Source organism: Microplitis mediator, chromosome 1 (genome assembly GCF_029852145.1).
Source record: "Microplitis mediator isolate UGA2020A chromosome 1, iyMicMedi2.1, whole genome shotgun sequence".
Lineage (NCBI taxonomy): Eukaryota > Metazoa > Arthropoda > Insecta > Hymenoptera > Braconidae > Microplitis > Microplitis mediator.
Genome location: NC_079969.1, coordinates 11116400 through 11134562, shown reverse-complemented (window position 1 = coordinate 11134562; position 18163 = coordinate 11116400). Strand labels below are relative to the sequence as shown.

The window sequence follows — 18163 nt, the reverse complement described above, 5'->3', positions numbered from 1 at the left end:
ACAGTTGCAGACGATCTATACAAGTTCATGACAATACAAAAGGAGAATTTTGATACAAGGACAATGTTTTAAACTTTTATTATCTACATACATCACCACTCTGACTATAAAATATCGAGTGTGCATCTTAATAACACTTATTTCCTTTCAATCGTCTGTAAGTGCCGTATTTATTTTATTTATCTTTTTCTGTTTTGAGATCATTTATTCTTATTTAAAAACTAAATCCACTCTCGTTTAATATTATTAAATAACTCAAATTTGTAACAATTTAAATTTATCCACAATTTTTCGTGATTACTGACAGAGTGAAAATTTAACATTAAAGTTATTTGTGTCTGGTGTAAAATAATAAATTATGTCATTTGAAAAAATTTATGATACCAATGTATCAAATTAATGTTTATTTATAATATATTTATAATAACTTACATTTACAGTCAGACCAATGATTTATTTAAAAGTATAAAAATTTAAAATTATAGTTAACAGTTACTACTGAAATTAAATAAATAGCAGTCATAATTAATTAATTGTTATAAGTTAGTCTCAATAATATTAGTCTACAAAAAAAAAACAAATACTATTGGCTTATAACGGTTTTACTGTCGTATTTGATTCGTTGTGGTCATCAGTTAATTCTAAAATCAGTTGGACGTTTGTTGCAGCAGCTAACAGAACGGAGCTGACACCAAAACGCCTTCTCCACATGTGGACATCGCCGTCTCGTTTGAGAATCGGTCGAGCACCAAGAAAAAAGCCGTAAATTCTTTACTGTGATATATATAATCCTGAAAAAAAAAAGTTAAATCATATAGAATTTTGACACTGAAAATTTAAATAATGGATAATTCCAAGAAAGCAGCGTACAAGCGGAAACTTTCATTTTTGGGTTTCGGCAGAAGAAATAGTGTAAGTATCTTTTCGCAATATTTTATTAAGTTAAAAAATTACTTACTATAAGTAAATTTGAAACAATAAAATTGAGTTTAAATAATTTTACATAATCTATCATATACTATTTAGATCTGTTGTCAGTGTCCGTTTTAAAATAAACGCATAGACACGTACAGTACAATATTAAAGTATTCTACACGACTGGTTGTAATTATTGTATTGTTAGGAACATCAGTGTGTTTGTAAAACACGAATAATTACTCTCGTCATTTTATCACCATAACCTCGTGATCACTAATTATTTTCGTATAATTGATTCAATATGTTTAGGTAAATGAATAAAAAACATTTATCAACAAACATCTACGTTTATATATATATATATATATATATATATATATATATATATATATATATATATATTATATAAACTGATTATCATCAGCTGTTTGTATTATATTGATAATTACGACGATAATGGACAAAAATGAATTAGAGAAAAAAAAAATAACTAATTATAGTGATTACTTTTATAACAAATTATGTCTGTTTCGAATTATAGTGATAATCTTTAATAAGTATTCAATTGCGAATAATCATTTTTGTTTATTATCTTCACAGTTTATAAATAAAGTGATAAAATTTATCGTTAACGTTACTTGATCAAAATGAACAAAATATATTTCAATATGAAATTACAAGATATATTTGCAGTACTAGGTTAGTTAATTTATTATGAGAGTTTACCTTAATTAAGGTTTTTTTTAAGAAATTTTATTTTTAAAAGAAATAAAAATTTTATTTATACCTTAAAGAAATATAATCAGTCAGCCTCATTGAAGAATCTTGGAGTTCGATTTTAATATACATACATATTCAGTAATACTAAAACATTAACTTTTTTATTGTTTTCATTATTTTGACAATAAAATTATTTTATAATCCAGTGTAAAATTCTAAGCATTATTGTTACTATATTGATGATGTCAAATGTTTATTGACTGATGACCATCAACAATCAGGCCAATCGGTCTGCGAGGCCGTCTTACTTCATTTTTATACAAGTCACACACATGGCGTTACGCGGGTAGTTGATTGTAACAACAATAAAAACTACATTTCAAATACTTAACACTTATCAAAAATTTTCTTTTTTTCATGTCACTCTCATAATGATTTAAAATAAAATATTGAAGAAAAAAATTTATTTTTTTAATAAAGTCAAATTTCTTTAATATTGATTATAATCAATGATTCCAAACACGCAACATGTAAAAATGGATAATTGCATTAAATTTCCTATTTTTTCACTTATTAATGCACTTACAATAATTTAAAATAATTACCCTAATCAATCTTCATTAATTTTTTAGTCTCTACCTTTTTTAAGTATATTAAACTTTTTTTTCTACACTAATTATTTTAATAAATCATAATTATTGTAAATAAAAAAAATATTAATAAAAGTAGTAACACAGCTATACACGAATTATATACGTAATTCATAAAAAAAACTTTCAGTTTACGATACGAGAGAAACCTCCGTCAACGACCTAAGTCTAATTGACGTGGAAATATTTTGTTTTTTAAATGCTACAAGGCCATTTAAATAAAACAGTTTGTCTATATTTTTATCAGCTTATTAATAGTTCAGTTATTTTTCACAGTTTTTTTTTTTTTTTTTTTAACAGTCAACATTGAAATTTACTTTACATAACTACAGTTATACGACACTAAAACTACATTACATTTGAATATGGTAATAAGGGTGATCCAAAAAAACCAACCTATCGGATTTATAGCTTAAAAAGGATCTATATACCGAGGAAAAAATTCTCCCGTTGGGAAAAATTTTCAGCTCAATTTTAAATGGTTTCGGTAGCTATTTAAAATTTCCCATTTAAATAACACACGAGAAAAATTTTTTTCATTAAAAATATCATAACTTTTGAACCGTTCGAGATAAAAAATTTGCTTAAGTATATTCTTGTAGGACATTCAATTTCCCAAAAAAAAAGTCATGTGAGTTGTATTTTTAAACTCAAAATTCTATATACTTGCAGACCATGAAAGTCTAAAATAAACAGAATTATACAGTTTTAAAGCTTTATCATTAAAATTGTCAATACTATACGTAAAAATTCTAAGACTAAAATTTAATGAAGTAAGTAAAAAAAAAATATAATTTACATACTAGGTTCCTAAGATATATAGTTTCAACTTTTTTATTTGCATTGTATTGCAGTTAAAGTCATATATTTTCTTTTTTAATCGTTGATCCAATTTTTTCTTTTACAATTTGGATAAAATATATGACTACTTAATGAATGCCTAAAAAATTAACACTGGTAACATGTACTCTTTTAGTAAATGGATTATTCAGATTATATTTTTTTTTATAATATAATTTAATTGGCTCCAACAAATGAAGTAATATTGATTTAAAATTTACAATGAGTTTTGAATTTACTAAAATAACATTTTCAGATGAGTGATATAAATCCTTTTAAAGATAATTTTTGAAACTTTTGAAGTTGAGATTTTGGCCAAGCTAATACGTAGCTCGATATTTTGATGTACCTATAAAATAAAGATGATAATAATAAACTTATTACTATTTAAAAAGTCGTCGTATTCAATTTTCGTTTACAATCTCACTAACCGTTAACTATTTTCAGTTAATATCTAATGTTCAAATGATGTGTTTTCAAGGGCTTATAGGGTAGAGATATACCGTTTGTTACCACTTTAAGGTCAGTTTTGGTCACCAATAATTCAAATAAAATAATTTATAAAATACCCAATGGCATAATTAGTTTTTTAAATGTGTTCAAAAATTTTTTAATTACATTTTATTACAATGAAAATTTTTTTATACTTTTTCGTAACTTAAAGTATTAAGTGTTGAGAAAAAGTGATGTGGCCGCAATCGGTAATTCTACCTTATGTTTTATTTAAATTCACTATAATGCCAATCTTAACAGTTTGATTTTTGTCGATGAACGACCGTCAATGAAACATTAAAAATTTCAACAAAATCAATTTGAAAAAGTATGACTTTATTTTTAAAAATCGCTTAAATAATCTTAATAATTATCAATGTATTCGTCAGTATCACGGAAAAAAATAATTGACAATAATTGTAGTTCAATAACTTATGTCTTTCCAATCAGTAAAATTATGATTTTAATGTTTAAACTGCTATAATTAACAGTTAATCGTTGAAATATACTGCTTGACTATTTAAAATTACTACTTAAACCTTAAAAAACTACAAGACACTTGTCAAAAAAATGCATCTGTTATTAATTTCTTACGTTCTACTCCATAATATTTACTAATATTCGGTCTAGGCGCGCTGTTGATGAGAATCTGAGTATTATTTATTAATATTTTTTTTTCGTGTTAGAGGCAAAAAATATAATAGTCGACTAAAAATTAACACCTTGACCTTTTTAAATAATAAGTTTATTGTTATAGTTCATAGTATCATTTGTTTTTTAATTATATAAAACAAAACATTCAAGTCACTTTTAATTTTTATCGATACGCAGCAAAAACTTCAACATTACAAATTACAGAAAGCTCATCGCTGAAGCACATGTGTACATATAATATGTACATATTCTATTCTTGCATCCCGCTGTAAAAAAATTGTGTTAGTTAATCTTACTCTGTAAAACTGAATTAGCAAAATTCACTAACAAATAGTGAATAATCACTAATTTAGAGTTATAGTTGTATCACTTTTTGGAATTCGTGGTACGACTATCACTCTGAAATAGCGAATATTCACTAATTCAGTTTCAGAGAGTAAACTGGCTGTAAGCATAATTTAGTTCAATTTACACTAACAAACTGTATTACAGCGAAAAAATTGAATAGTAAAATAATTTAATAATAAGTAAATTATGTATATATTATTTTACTGGTTTTAGCCATTGAAGTAGTATTTAAAAGAAAAATAAAAATATATAGTGAATTAAAAAACAATTAATCAACTGAAAAATTATCATCAGGGAAAATGTTAAGTTAACACTAAACATTTAATTTTATTTTTTATGGTGCACATGGAATTAATTGTACTTGGGAAATTATTTCAAAATTTCTGTGATTTATTAATCGTAAAGTCCGAACTCTATCGTCTTTGTGTCTTGTGTATAAATACAAAAACAAATAACATATTAAAGATGAATAAGGGTAATAGTACTAATGGAGCTTTCATGTTCAAGGTTTAACCATGACCGTACGTAAGGCTTCACAGAATTATGAAGTGCCAATCGAATTAAATATACAGAAATGAGTTTAGAGAGTATACTTATATTTATTAGTTTCAAGGGACACTCAAGTCACTATACACGATGTGACACAAATATAATATAAAATAACATTTTATTATGTTAATCATAATAATTTTATGAGTTATGAGTTATGAGTAAAATTGACTAAATACAGATATGCAAATACATGAGTGATCGAGTACTAGTTCCCTGATCGGGTACTAGGTCTCTTACCTTACTATTGTTGAAAAAAAATAATTTACATACATTTTTTACAATTTAAACATAACATTCTCCCAATATTTATCAATATATCCTTTCACTACAACTCATTTCTTTGTAGCTATACATGGTTATCATTAATATTTATTCCAAAGGGTAAAAACCCGTTTTTTTGATCACGTGAAAAATCAACAGTACAAATAAATCCAATTTTTTTTTATCGTTTTTACACAAGCAAGTTTTTTTTATTACTTATCATTGAAAAAAATGTATAATTTTAGGATATCATTTCACATTAAATTGTTAATCATACACATCATAGTATAATTATTATTAAAATAAACAAATAAAATTTGTAAAAATAGTAAAAAAATCAATTTTAAACATTGACTAAGCAATTCTAAAATTTCGAGGACGTATTTATAAAAACAATTTTCAAAATGCTGCTATGCAGTGAAACTTTGGAGATAAAATAGAGGTACAATATAGAAAGTCAGGTGCGCCGTCGCTCTGAGTGACTGTGAGCAAGTCAATACATAAAACTCTTTACAATGACCTACAATTGTAGATCTTAATGATAAAAATACTATATATTCAATTCACAAATTTCAATCATAATAATTTCATCAGCAATACCATTTTTACCGTATTTGAGTCTTATATATATTTAGTATATATTATAGTAGTTTTTTTTCTCATATGACCGAGACCTCGAATTTTCACGGGCAAATAACACTTGTTGCTTACCGCGCGATAGCAGTTTCAAAAGAAACAGTATCAAGGGTAACTAGTTTAATCAATAAACTGTTTATTTATAAATTTGTATAATTTTTTATCAACCTCTTTAGAAATTTTATTTTTAAAATAATTTCTACAATAAATTAAAATCTCATCACTCTTAAAGAAGCGTTTTTTTTTTTTTATTCAATATTTACAATCTATGTTTGTATATATAGATTCTTTTACTATGCGAATGTCATCATAAAAAATGTTATAAGTGATCGGTTGTACATCGGAATTCGTATGAGATCAGATCAGTTACATGGTTTAATCTTCAATAAATTATATGATTGTTCATTCTTTCAAGAGCTTTGTGTTTGTTGCATTAGATCTAAAATAGGTCATAGTAATATTTCTTCAGCTCAAATGATTTCGAAGGTACATAATACATATGTATCTGGTTGCATGAAATAGAATATATTTAAAAACTTGAAGTGGAAGTAACTTTACGTTTCTTCCTTTTTACTTGAGGAAGAAAAATAGATATTAACACTACTGATGCAACACACACACACACGCACATTCCTGATATATATATATATATATATATATATATATATATATATATATATATATATAAAATGAAGTATCTATCGACCCGTTTGGAATCAACACCGGGGATAGAAATTGTGAAAGCTGACAAGCACGCGCAGACTGCGCCCTAGTCCTCAACTTAGCTGTAAGCTCTCAAATCATTTGAGCCCGGGATGTCATGCCCGAAGCCAGTGGAAGTTCCACTGGGAAGGCCTTTCTACAAAAAGCGCGGGGAAAAATACTTCATTGGTTACGACGTTCTTTACGAACGTCTCATCAGGTGTGTCATTACATGTAATACATCTCTGTTTGTTCATTTATTTTTATGTGAAAAATAAAGAGGACTTTGTTTTATCAAAAAATTTACATTTTATCAATTGATTATCTTATTCAAATTGTGGACCTGCCAAATTTTCTCTAGGTCAATTAAATTTTGTGATTAAAATTAAATCATTTTTACTACGTGATGTAACAAAATCAAAATATCGTTTAATTTTTATTTTAAATAAAATGAAATAATTACATAAATTTTATTTTAAATTAATATAATTATTTAATTGATTTATTTATAAACATTAAATATTGACATTCTCTGAGATAATATTAAACTCTTCAATTACTACATTTTTGTGACATCGATATGCACTTAAGGTTTGTATTTAAAAACAATCCTGAGGTTTATCTTTAAAGATTTTAATTTTTAAATATTTAAATTAAAATCATTTCCTTTAGAATTGTTCGTGGAATGATATTAAGATTAGTTAGATATCATTGTAAAATATATTAATTATCATTTTTTATAAATATTCATAAGATTTAAAAAAAAATTTATAATTAATCGTCATCAAATGTAGTGTGAAAATAAGTCTGGCCGATTTATCACATATTTACCTACATTTATTTGTATTTAATAAGTAATTTTTTCATTGCATTTCTTTTATTATTCTTTGGATTGTGTAATGACTAAGAATATATTTTTCTTATACGTATTTTTTTTTGTAATGTCATGTAACTTTCATCAATCATTTTTCTAAATGACATAATTAAATATTAAGGAATGAATAATTTAATTTTTATTGAAACAGTTTGTCACGAAAAAAAATACAAACCGACAAATTATTTCACGTGTTTAAATCATTCTTGTCATCCCTTCTAATCATCTAAAAGCTTTTGAAAACAATATTTTTCGTATAAGTTAATAGTAGTAATGGACAATCAATTAACATTAATTTTTCAATCTAACAACTTATTTTATAATTTCTTTAATTATTTTTTTCATTTAAGACAAGTGTTCTGAGCATCTTGTTAATTGATAATAGCAATTTAGATTGGCTTATTTCTACGTATAATATGTTGTTATATATAAGAACTCATACATTTTATTTAGTTTGCCAAACTAAACTTCATTAAATAAACTATATCGTAAATCGAAAAAAAATTTTTTTAAACAAATTGGAACTTAAATTGTTAAAGTTTTTTAATTTTTACGTGAAAGAATAGTTCTTTTATAATGGTTGTACTATATATTTTTATTCAATAAAAATATATATCACATTAGAAAAAAAAAGTATAAACAAATGGGTTATCACTTATTGAAATTATTCTAAAATGTTTTCAAAGTCACTGGACTGAAATAATCGTGAAATATTAGTATACCTCAAAATTTTCAGGGTTAAAATTATATTATGTATTTTTATGTATTCATAACAATAAAAATATAAAAATAGTTATGAATGTATTCTGCATAGTAAAATCAATCTTTATTAATAAACAAAAATGTGTCTGCAAGTTTTCAATTTCTTTCAACTATAATTATATTTTTAAATTTTAATTATTATTGTTATTTATCATAAAAAAATTGTAATTTTAATATAATTTTTTTTTTAAAAGTATTTAGTATGATTTAATATAGATTAAAATTCTAAAAAAAAAAAAAAAAAACTTTTGCTGTTTTGTACTCATTGTTAAAATATTTTAAATTATATAATACAGTAATAAAACTTGAGAATGATAATAATAAGTAGACTTTTTAGTATGTCATCAGCCTTTTTACCCACCCGAAAATAATTTTTGTAATAAAAAATTTTAGACCGACGGAAATGGTACGGAAGCGGGACCGGAATTGGACGAGGAAATGGAAAAGGTGTTTGCCATGGATACTGGAAAGAAATTTGACGTATCTCGTTTAGGATCACCGCTCGAATCAACTGGTTCCGATCGTGACCGCGATCGTGGTCCTCCACCTCGATATGGCGGTGACATCTTTGATCGTAAGTTTATTTTTGAATTACTATCAATGACGATCATATTTATTTTATACCAAAGTAATAATTATTATTATCAATACATTATATTACATTGATAATTATTTGATTTTACTTTTTATTCAACTATTCATTTAATTAGACAATAAATTATAAAAGTAGATTTAAATAATTGGCTAATAACTACAACTTTGTTATTTTTCTATATATTCAAAGTTAAGAAGCAGTAGCCAGACATTTTATGCATGCTCAAACAAATATCTGTATGTATATTATTGCAACACAGATGACATTACGATTATACTGTTCTTAGAGACAAAAAATACTAAAACTTATATGTTGCAAGAAGTCAATTATACACAAAGGTGATTGAGCGATAAAAAAATTAAAATCAACATAATGAAATACATAAATCAATTAAAACTTATTAAATCCATCTGAGAATTTTTAATGATTTTATTTATAAAAATTATTTTTTTTTTTTTTCTTTAAATTTATTAGAGTATACACTATTATATCTTAAATTTTATCTTTTAATAAGAACATCGCAAGAGAAGCTATCCTCATCCTCATATGCCTTTAAAAAGTCTACATTCCAAGTCAATGCGGAGGCATTTATCACCGTAAGTAAAAAATATTTTTTATTAATATTAACGCTTTATGGAAAAATTAAAAAAAAATATTTATACAGAGAAGGATCAATAGAATGCGATCACGAAGAAGAAAGTATCAACGGAAACGGTCAAGTAGGTAATGGTGATCAAGAATTGGACACTATGGATAATGGCGTTGTCACAACACCAACAAATGATGTAAATTCACCATCAGACGAACAAGAAAATACACTCAGCAGTGAATCTGAGGCACCAATATCTGAAAGAGCAGCTTCAGGTATTATTGAAAGTCCTGCTATCGGCAGTCCTCGAGTCCAATTTGAAAAAATTCAAGAAGAAGAAGATGTATTATCATCATTAGAAGAGCCACTCAGTGAAGAAGAACGAAAAACACGGAGACATCACAATAAGCATCATGATCACAAGTAAGATACTAATTGTAATAACAATAAAAACTAACAAACTTATTTAAATAAAAGTAAAAAGAAAAATAATTCAAATGAAAATATACTTCTACACGATATAATCAGTCAGTTTATATTACACAAATTGTACCAACTAAGCTATCGAGCTTTCGTGCTGTTTGTCATAACCGTTTAGAGAGCTCGACAAATATTAAGATTATTTTCATAAACGGCCTAGACCTGGGACAAGAACCAACTCTAGTACAGGCTTGGTACTACCTGGTGCCATGGCCTTTGGCCAGGACTAGCCACTTCCGCTTAGTCAATTGCGCCAAGTAATTCTCGAACCATCAAAGTACGCTTACCACTATTAGACAATAGTCTTGTCATTTAATTAGGTCAAACGAGTTTTGTTCGAGGTGCTTAGTGGATGTTGTTCTTGAAAAATGTCGGTAACTTACAACCGATCTCAGGATCGCATCGGCAACATCAGACGGAATCCGTAGGCATTGTACAAATATATTAATTTTTTTGTTAATTATACTTCATTTTCCATATAATGCACGTAATTATATATTTTATCATTAAAGCATAAATTGATTGTATACATAAATGTTAATTTTGGTTTATCATTGTTAAATAATATAAGTCAATTTATAATTTTCTTTTAAAAAGTGTTAATTAAAAGTAACTTGACACGTTAAATAATAAAATCACTGTCAGGGTCAAATACTCGTATATTTGGCACTTATTCAAATATTTAAGTCACCACGCGAAATTTCTGCTCTCAAACCATCATTAGACGTGTCCCAAGAAAGTTTAAACTAATGCAATAACTTGAATTTAGCAATAATGTAATTAATTAGTATAATTGATTATGAAAATGTTACTCATTAAATAATTTTTCTAATATCGTTTATATTTTTTATATTTTAAATAATAAAAAAATTATTTTATTGAAAATGTATTTAAGAAATTTGTATTATTGATATTTTCAGAAGACACCATCATAAATCCAGAAAATATTCCTTGCAAGAAGATCCACAATGGCGCAAAAGATCAGGTGCAGGTCTTCCAGATGGTGTAGGACTGTTAGGCAGAAGAGTAAGTGTTCAACCAGAAGAAGCAAGCACACTTCAAGAACTCGATATAGATGATCTAGAGTCTCATCGAAGTGATGATCCTCGTGGAATGAGAAGACATAAAGCTTCACATCCAACAATACAAATAGGGCGTAAAAAAGAAGGCGGAATCCCTCATGAAACTTTAAAAAAAATGTATGACCATTCACCTCACGAAGTTTTTGTTCAATTGGATGAACTTCATGGGGTGGGTGAAGAACGTGAATGGAGAGAAACAGCTCGTTGGATTAAATATGAAGAAGATGTAGAAGAAGGTGCAGATAGATGGGGAAGACCTCATGTAGCATCTTTAAGCTTTCATTCATTGCTCAATCTTCGTCGATGTTTGGAGACTGGCGTTGTCTTGTTAGATCTAGAAGAAAAAGATGTACCTGGTATGGCTTATCGAGTTGTTGAACAAATGGTTGTTGATGAACTTATTCTTCCTGAGGATCGTCCTGTTGTTATGAGAGCTTTACTACTTCGTCATCGACACGTTAATGAACACGACAGAGGTTTTCGTTTTGGTGGAAAACGTAACTACGCTAGTTATACCAGTCTCCAGGTAGGTAATTGTCTAATAATTGTTTAGTTGAGTATTAAATTTATTAATTAATTCAGTTTACAATTTTTATGAAAATTTTTTTTTTATTTTTTATGTATAAATTTTATTCTACTATTTTATTTAATTATGTACTTTTTCAACGTCGAATCGTCGTTAAAAAATCCCATATTCTTACTATTTTTAGTTATTATAACTATAGACAAATGTTTATATAATAAACTAAATCGTTATTTTATATAGAATAAAAACTGAAATTTTTAAAATTAATTGAAAATTAATTTCGGCAAAAATGTTATTTCCGCAGTCTATCTGGCTGGAAGAAGATGCTGCGCGGGAAGACACTGAAAAACATGTAACTTTAAATTGTTAACCTGTCTCTTTTTTTCGTGTCCCAAAAACATTGACGTACTTTTTTTCATCTTTTTTTATTCCATCATAGTTGTATTTTGACTCCATATTATCTAATGAACCTTTATGTTAAATAACGCCTATTATTAACCATGAACTTACAGGAATACGGTATAATTTAAAAAAATTAAAAAACTATCACAAAGTAATATTAACAATATTAAATTTATCCTTTAATTTAAATATCTAGTAATGGATATAAAATTAATAATAATTTTCCACCATTAAATTGAAGTTTTAAATGACCCATTACCGTCTTAGTATGTCTAACAGCTGTGATTTCTGCTTTGAACATAAAAGATCTATTACAGTGCTCATTTTACCCTTTTAGACAATAACTTTCCAACAAATCGTGTCAAATTGTTACGGCCTTGAGTTATAGTTTTGAATATTGTCACCAATTTGATTAAATTTCTAATTACAAACCAATTTAGTTTGTCAGTTTATTCATTTTCCAGTAGACGATTAGATGAAAGATGTATTGAAAACGATTATATATATATAGTACTTAGTAATAACGTTTTCGATTTCTTTTTTAACTCGAAGACAACCGGGGGTTTTTGGGTGTACCGTTGGTTATATTTTTTTCAATATATGACTATAATATATATTAGCAAAATCGTCAAACGCGGAATTATTTTATTATATAATTTTTTTTTGTTATACATCAGTTTATAATTATTTCATCTAATATATATACTTAAGGGGTAACGGTAACCGATTTTCAATTCAATTTAATTTACGGACAAACATTAGAAACCTAAAATAGAGTGTCTTTAGCGTTTTTTGAAGCCTTAACAAAGAGCTAGAAATTTCGTATTTTCAAAAATTCTAATTCGTCTCCGAGAAAAATTGGTTTAAAATTCTCATTTACTCTACGAGTGCAACAAAGACAGTCCCGTTTATTTTTCTGAGTGTGAGAAAGAGCTCCGATACCGTATCCCCTTAAGTATACAATTTAAAAAACGGACTTTTACAAATTTACAAAGCACATTACAAGAAAAATATTCAATTTCTTATACTAAGAAATACTTTATTATAAATTAAAATAACAATTACTATTGTTATTTATTCAATTTATGTTTCATAATTTATACAGCATGTAATAATAAACGGCAATAATCATAAATAAATAGTAAAAAATAATCAAAATCCAATACGGTTACTAGACGTATTAAATACAACTTTTCGTGACAACGACTTGTAACAGCGTGAGTCATACTGATTAAAGTTATCATATCATGCAAAACTGTTTCTATATTTGTAATTGTTTTAAAGGTTTACTATTACCGCTAAATAGCAATATATGTCAAATATAAATACATTTGTGTACCATAAATTAACGAAAATATTTAAAAGTTTAACATTAGACTATTCAAATTAGGCAAATCCAACAGTATTACATCAAAACAATTTTTTGAAAAATTAATTTCCAAAGAACCAAAATAAAATCGAATTATAATAAGTTTAAGAAAAAAAAAGTTTCAAAGTTTCAAAGCAATAAACAATAGCAAAACATAAAACGGATTTGCGTGTTTTCTAATACGAAATGTAGTTTATTCCCGGGTCGAAATATCTAGCCTTAATCTAGCCTCATCGAACCCAAGTAAGCCTCAATCCAGCCTCACTGAGTAAAAAAAGCATTTTGCGCCTCAAATGATGTTCAAAAAGCCTCAAAAAATGCTCAAAGAGCCTCAAATGGTGATCAAAGAGTTTCAAATAATACTAATCGAATTCGAATTACATAGTCGAGACTAGGTTCATTTGAGGCTCATCGAGGCTTCTTGACGATCTTTGAGAATCATTTGAGGTTTTTTGAACATTATTTGAGGCTCAAAATGCTTTTTTTACTCAGTGAGGCTGAATTGAGGCTTACTTGGGTTCGATGAGGCTAGATATTTCGACCCGGGTTTCGAATTAAATTTATTTAAAAAATTCAATCATTTTAATCAAATAATGTCCTCTTTTTTTTTTTCTAGAACTTTGTGATCTCACAAAAGAATCATAAAAATTTCAAACTACTCAGGAAATTAATCATTTTCAAACGTGTTTTGAATTAATTTTTTTTTTTTATCGGGAAAGAATGTACAATGAATCAACAGTGTCAACAATTTTTCTCTACGCGTTAGCGATTAGATGGTCACGAGGAGCGTAATAGTGAAAGGGGATACGATTAAAGTTCTCATCCAATCTATATGCATATTATTACTTCTTCGTCGCTGTTACATATTTTCAGGCCGATTGAAATTAAATTTTAATTTTTAATTGTTGAAAATTTATAGTAAAATTAAAAATATTGACTAAAATAAAGACGGTAAAAAAAAAAAACTAACATGTCACAAAACTAACTAATATCAAAAGTTATTTACATTTAAAGATTAATTTAAATAATGAAAATATTGATCCATTAATTAAATTTTTAACAAAAATTATTTGATTATGTTTTTAAACTATTAAACTTGACATATATGTGTTAAGTATGCTCAATAAAATATGTATGAGGTTACAGCAACTAAAGTTAATATACAATGTTAAATGCCCATCTTAGCATCTTAACTAAATGCATTCTTTAGTTACAGCAATTCGGAATTTTACTGAGTGTATCATTTAATGATGATTATAATTTATTCAATAATAACAAAGTAAATTCGTTTTAATTTTATAATTTACTATAGCCGTTACCCGTGAATTCGCCCACGTAACATTTATATGGTTGTTATAATTTTTTCATCGTAGTATATTATATGATAATAATAATAATAATAATAATAATAATAATAATAATAATAATAATAATAATAATAATAATAATAATAATAATAATAATAATAATAATAATAATAATAATAATAATAATAATAATAATAATAATAATAATAATAATAATAATAATAATAATAATAATAATAATAATAATAATAATAATAATAATAATAATAATAATAATAATAATAATAATAATAATAATAATAATAATAATAATAATAATAATAATAATAATAATAATAATAATAATAATAATAATAATAATAATAATAATAATAATAATAATAATAATAATAATAATAATAATAATAATAATAATAATAATAATAATAATAATAATAATAATAATAATAATAATAATAATAATAATAATAATAATAATAATAATAATAATAATAATAATAATAATAATAATAATAATAATAATAATAATAATAATAATAATAATAATAATAATAATAATAATAATAATAATAATAATAATAATAATAATAATAATAATAATAATAATAATAATAATAATAATAATAATAATAATAATAATAATAATAATAATAATAATAATAATAATAATAATAATAATAATAATAATAATAATAATAATAATAATAATAATAATAATAATAATAATAATAATAATAATAATAATAATAATAATAATAATAATAATAATAATAATAATAATAATAATAATAATAATAATAATAATAATAATAATAATAATAATAATAATAATAATAATAATAATAATAATAATAATAATAATAATAATAATAATAATAATAATAATAATAATAATAATAATAATAATAATAATAATAATAATAATAATAATAATAATAATAATAATAATAATAATAATAATAATAATAATAATAATAATAATAATAATAATAATAATAATAATAATAATAATAATAATAATAATAATAATAATAATAATAATAATAATAATAATAATAATAATAATAATAATAATAATAATAATAATAATAATAATAATAATAATAATAATAATAATAATAATAATAATAATAATAATAATAATAATAATAATAATAATAATAATAATAATAATAATAATAATAATAATAATAATAATAATAATAATAATAATAATAATAATAATAATAATAATAATAATAATAATAATAATAATAATAATCTTATCATCATCATTATCATGAAAAAATCGACATGTGGTGGGCTGATGGTAAAACGAAAAGACTTTCACTCAGAAAAACTGGATTCGAACAAGGTGCTGGCAGGGTACGTTAGAATTGAAAGGAAAAAAAACACAATGAGCAAAGAGGCAGTTTTAGTTGAAAAGCAAGTTCCTACTTCCCTTCGCCGTGAAAATAATAATAAATGAGGCAATAATAACTAAAGTAGACACTTTATAAAAATTAAAAAATATAAAAAGTCTCTACACGGGCTGTATACTGCAATTCAAAAACAGAATGAAAAAAAATGCGTAAAAATAGGTAAATAAACGCGATTAACATTTATTACAAACAGTAAACTCGGTTTTTGAAAATCAGATCGAAGCCAATAACTTCCCTTTTTTTGAAAATTTTCAACTTTTTAGCGGAAAGTTGAAAATTAATATAAAAAAGTTTTATTTCTTTATAAACTCGATATTCATGGGGGCTTATGTAAAAAGGCCTCCATACTTGAAATATAAAATCAAAATTAATTACAACACAAAAATGTCAATAAATAATTTTCTTTTTGAATAAAATTTATTCTTATAGGGGTTTATGGGAGTCACGAGATCTCCAAAATATAGGTCCTTTTTACTTCAAATTTGGGATATAGTATTCTTTTATGATACATGCGCTCACTAAGAGCGGATTTTGTGAACTTCTATTCAAAATGAATTTCTCACCGAATCACCACACTTCCCTTCGGTTGATCCGTAATAATGCTTGCTGCGACAACGGGAAGTCCCTTGTAAAATTTGATATGGCGACGGTTCGTTTTCAGTACTCTTTCGACTCTTGTATAGGTTTGCGGGCGCGTAAAAAATAAAAATTTTCACGCTTTTAAACCAAAAGACCTACAAAATCTAAATTTCGAATGAATATTACTTACGATACGCGACAAGCGATAGCGTGAATTTTTTCTTAGCAAATCGACTCCCATGGGGATTTGCGGGGGTGGAAAAAATGAAAACTACGTTTCTTGATCAGGAGACCTACTGACTTGAAATTTTAAACGAACGATACCTACGATATAAGAACATCGTGAGAGTAAAATTGATTCAGAAATCGACTCTTATTTGTCTTCGCGGGGGCGTGAAAAATAAAAATATTCACGTTTTTAAGCAAAAAGGCCTATAGACTAGAAATTTAAAATAAACGTTACTTTCGATATAAGAAAATCGATGGTGTAATTTTTTTTTTTTTAAACGACTCAGCTAGGAGTTTACGAAGGCGTTAGAAATGAAAATTTTTACGTTTTCCAATCAAACGACCCACTGACTGAAAATTTAAAATAAATATTACATATACGATACGAGGAAATCAATAGCGTAAATTTTTTTTCGATCCACTCTTACAGCGGTTTGTGAGGGCTTCAAAAATTTAACTTACACGGAGAGAAAAATATCGCCAGATTAAGTATACGTATCGCTATTCTGGCTATACGCTGTATAGTCATTTTACTTAACGATACGCCGTATAGCCAATTCAGCTATACAGAGTATCCTCACAGTGGATCGTCAAAATGACGATCCGTATCCTTATTTTAGGCATTTTATGAATCGCTGACATGACTATTGCGCAAACTCTGTATTTAGGCATCCGGCAACCGAGAACGATGATACGTATAGCCAATTTAGCTATACGGATCCTCACGCTGGCGATACAGATACCTATATCAACGAAACTACATATCGTTACAAAGGCTATTCGTCGTATTGTTAAATTAAATAAACGAATACTTAACCTAACCCAAATACGTATCTTTATTTTAACGATACTATAGATTATTAAATTAATATGAGAGTATTTCTATATTAGGTATACGAATCGTTATTCTGACGATACGTCATTTGAGGATACATTGGATAGTCATTTTGGCGATATTTTTCTCTCCGTGTAGTCCGATTTTCGGACAAAGAACCTATAAATTTGAAATTATAAATGCATATTAGTTACAACATGAGAAAATCTATAGTCTAAATTTTTTGTAAATGAATTTAATTTTATGGGATTTTTTGGGAGCGTTAAAATTGGAAATTATAGTATTTCAACCAAACGACCTACAATGTTGGAATTTAACATGAATATTAGCCACGATACAAG

General features: G+C 25.5%; 1 protein-coding gene across 6 annotated transcripts in view; it reads left to right on the top strand.

Moving 5' to 3' along the window:
• The window catches only part of LOC130668109 (anion exchange protein 2), a 43947-nt gene that overhangs the window by 15539 nt on the left and 10245 nt on the right, over positions 1 to 18163 (top strand). The window contains exons 1-6 of one of the 6 annotated variants that reach the window (XM_057470323.1): positions 770 to 912; positions 8803 to 8983; positions 9519 to 9600; positions 9669 to 10016; positions 10994 to 11681; positions 11986 to 12033. In XM_057470323.1, the coding sequence (XP_057326306.1) occupies positions 844 to 912; positions 8803 to 8983; positions 9519 to 9600; positions 9669 to 10016; positions 10994 to 11681; positions 11986 to 12033 (1416 nt within the window). In that variant the 5' untranslated portion in view covers positions 770 to 843. Of the gene's footprint in view, positions 1 to 769; positions 913 to 6866; positions 7365 to 8802; positions 8984 to 9518; positions 9601 to 9668; positions 10017 to 10187; positions 10498 to 10993; positions 11682 to 11985; positions 12034 to 18163 lie in introns of those variants that run through there. The other 5 variants (XM_057470239.1, XM_057470481.1, XM_057470566.1 and 2 more) reach the window with 5 other exon arrangements.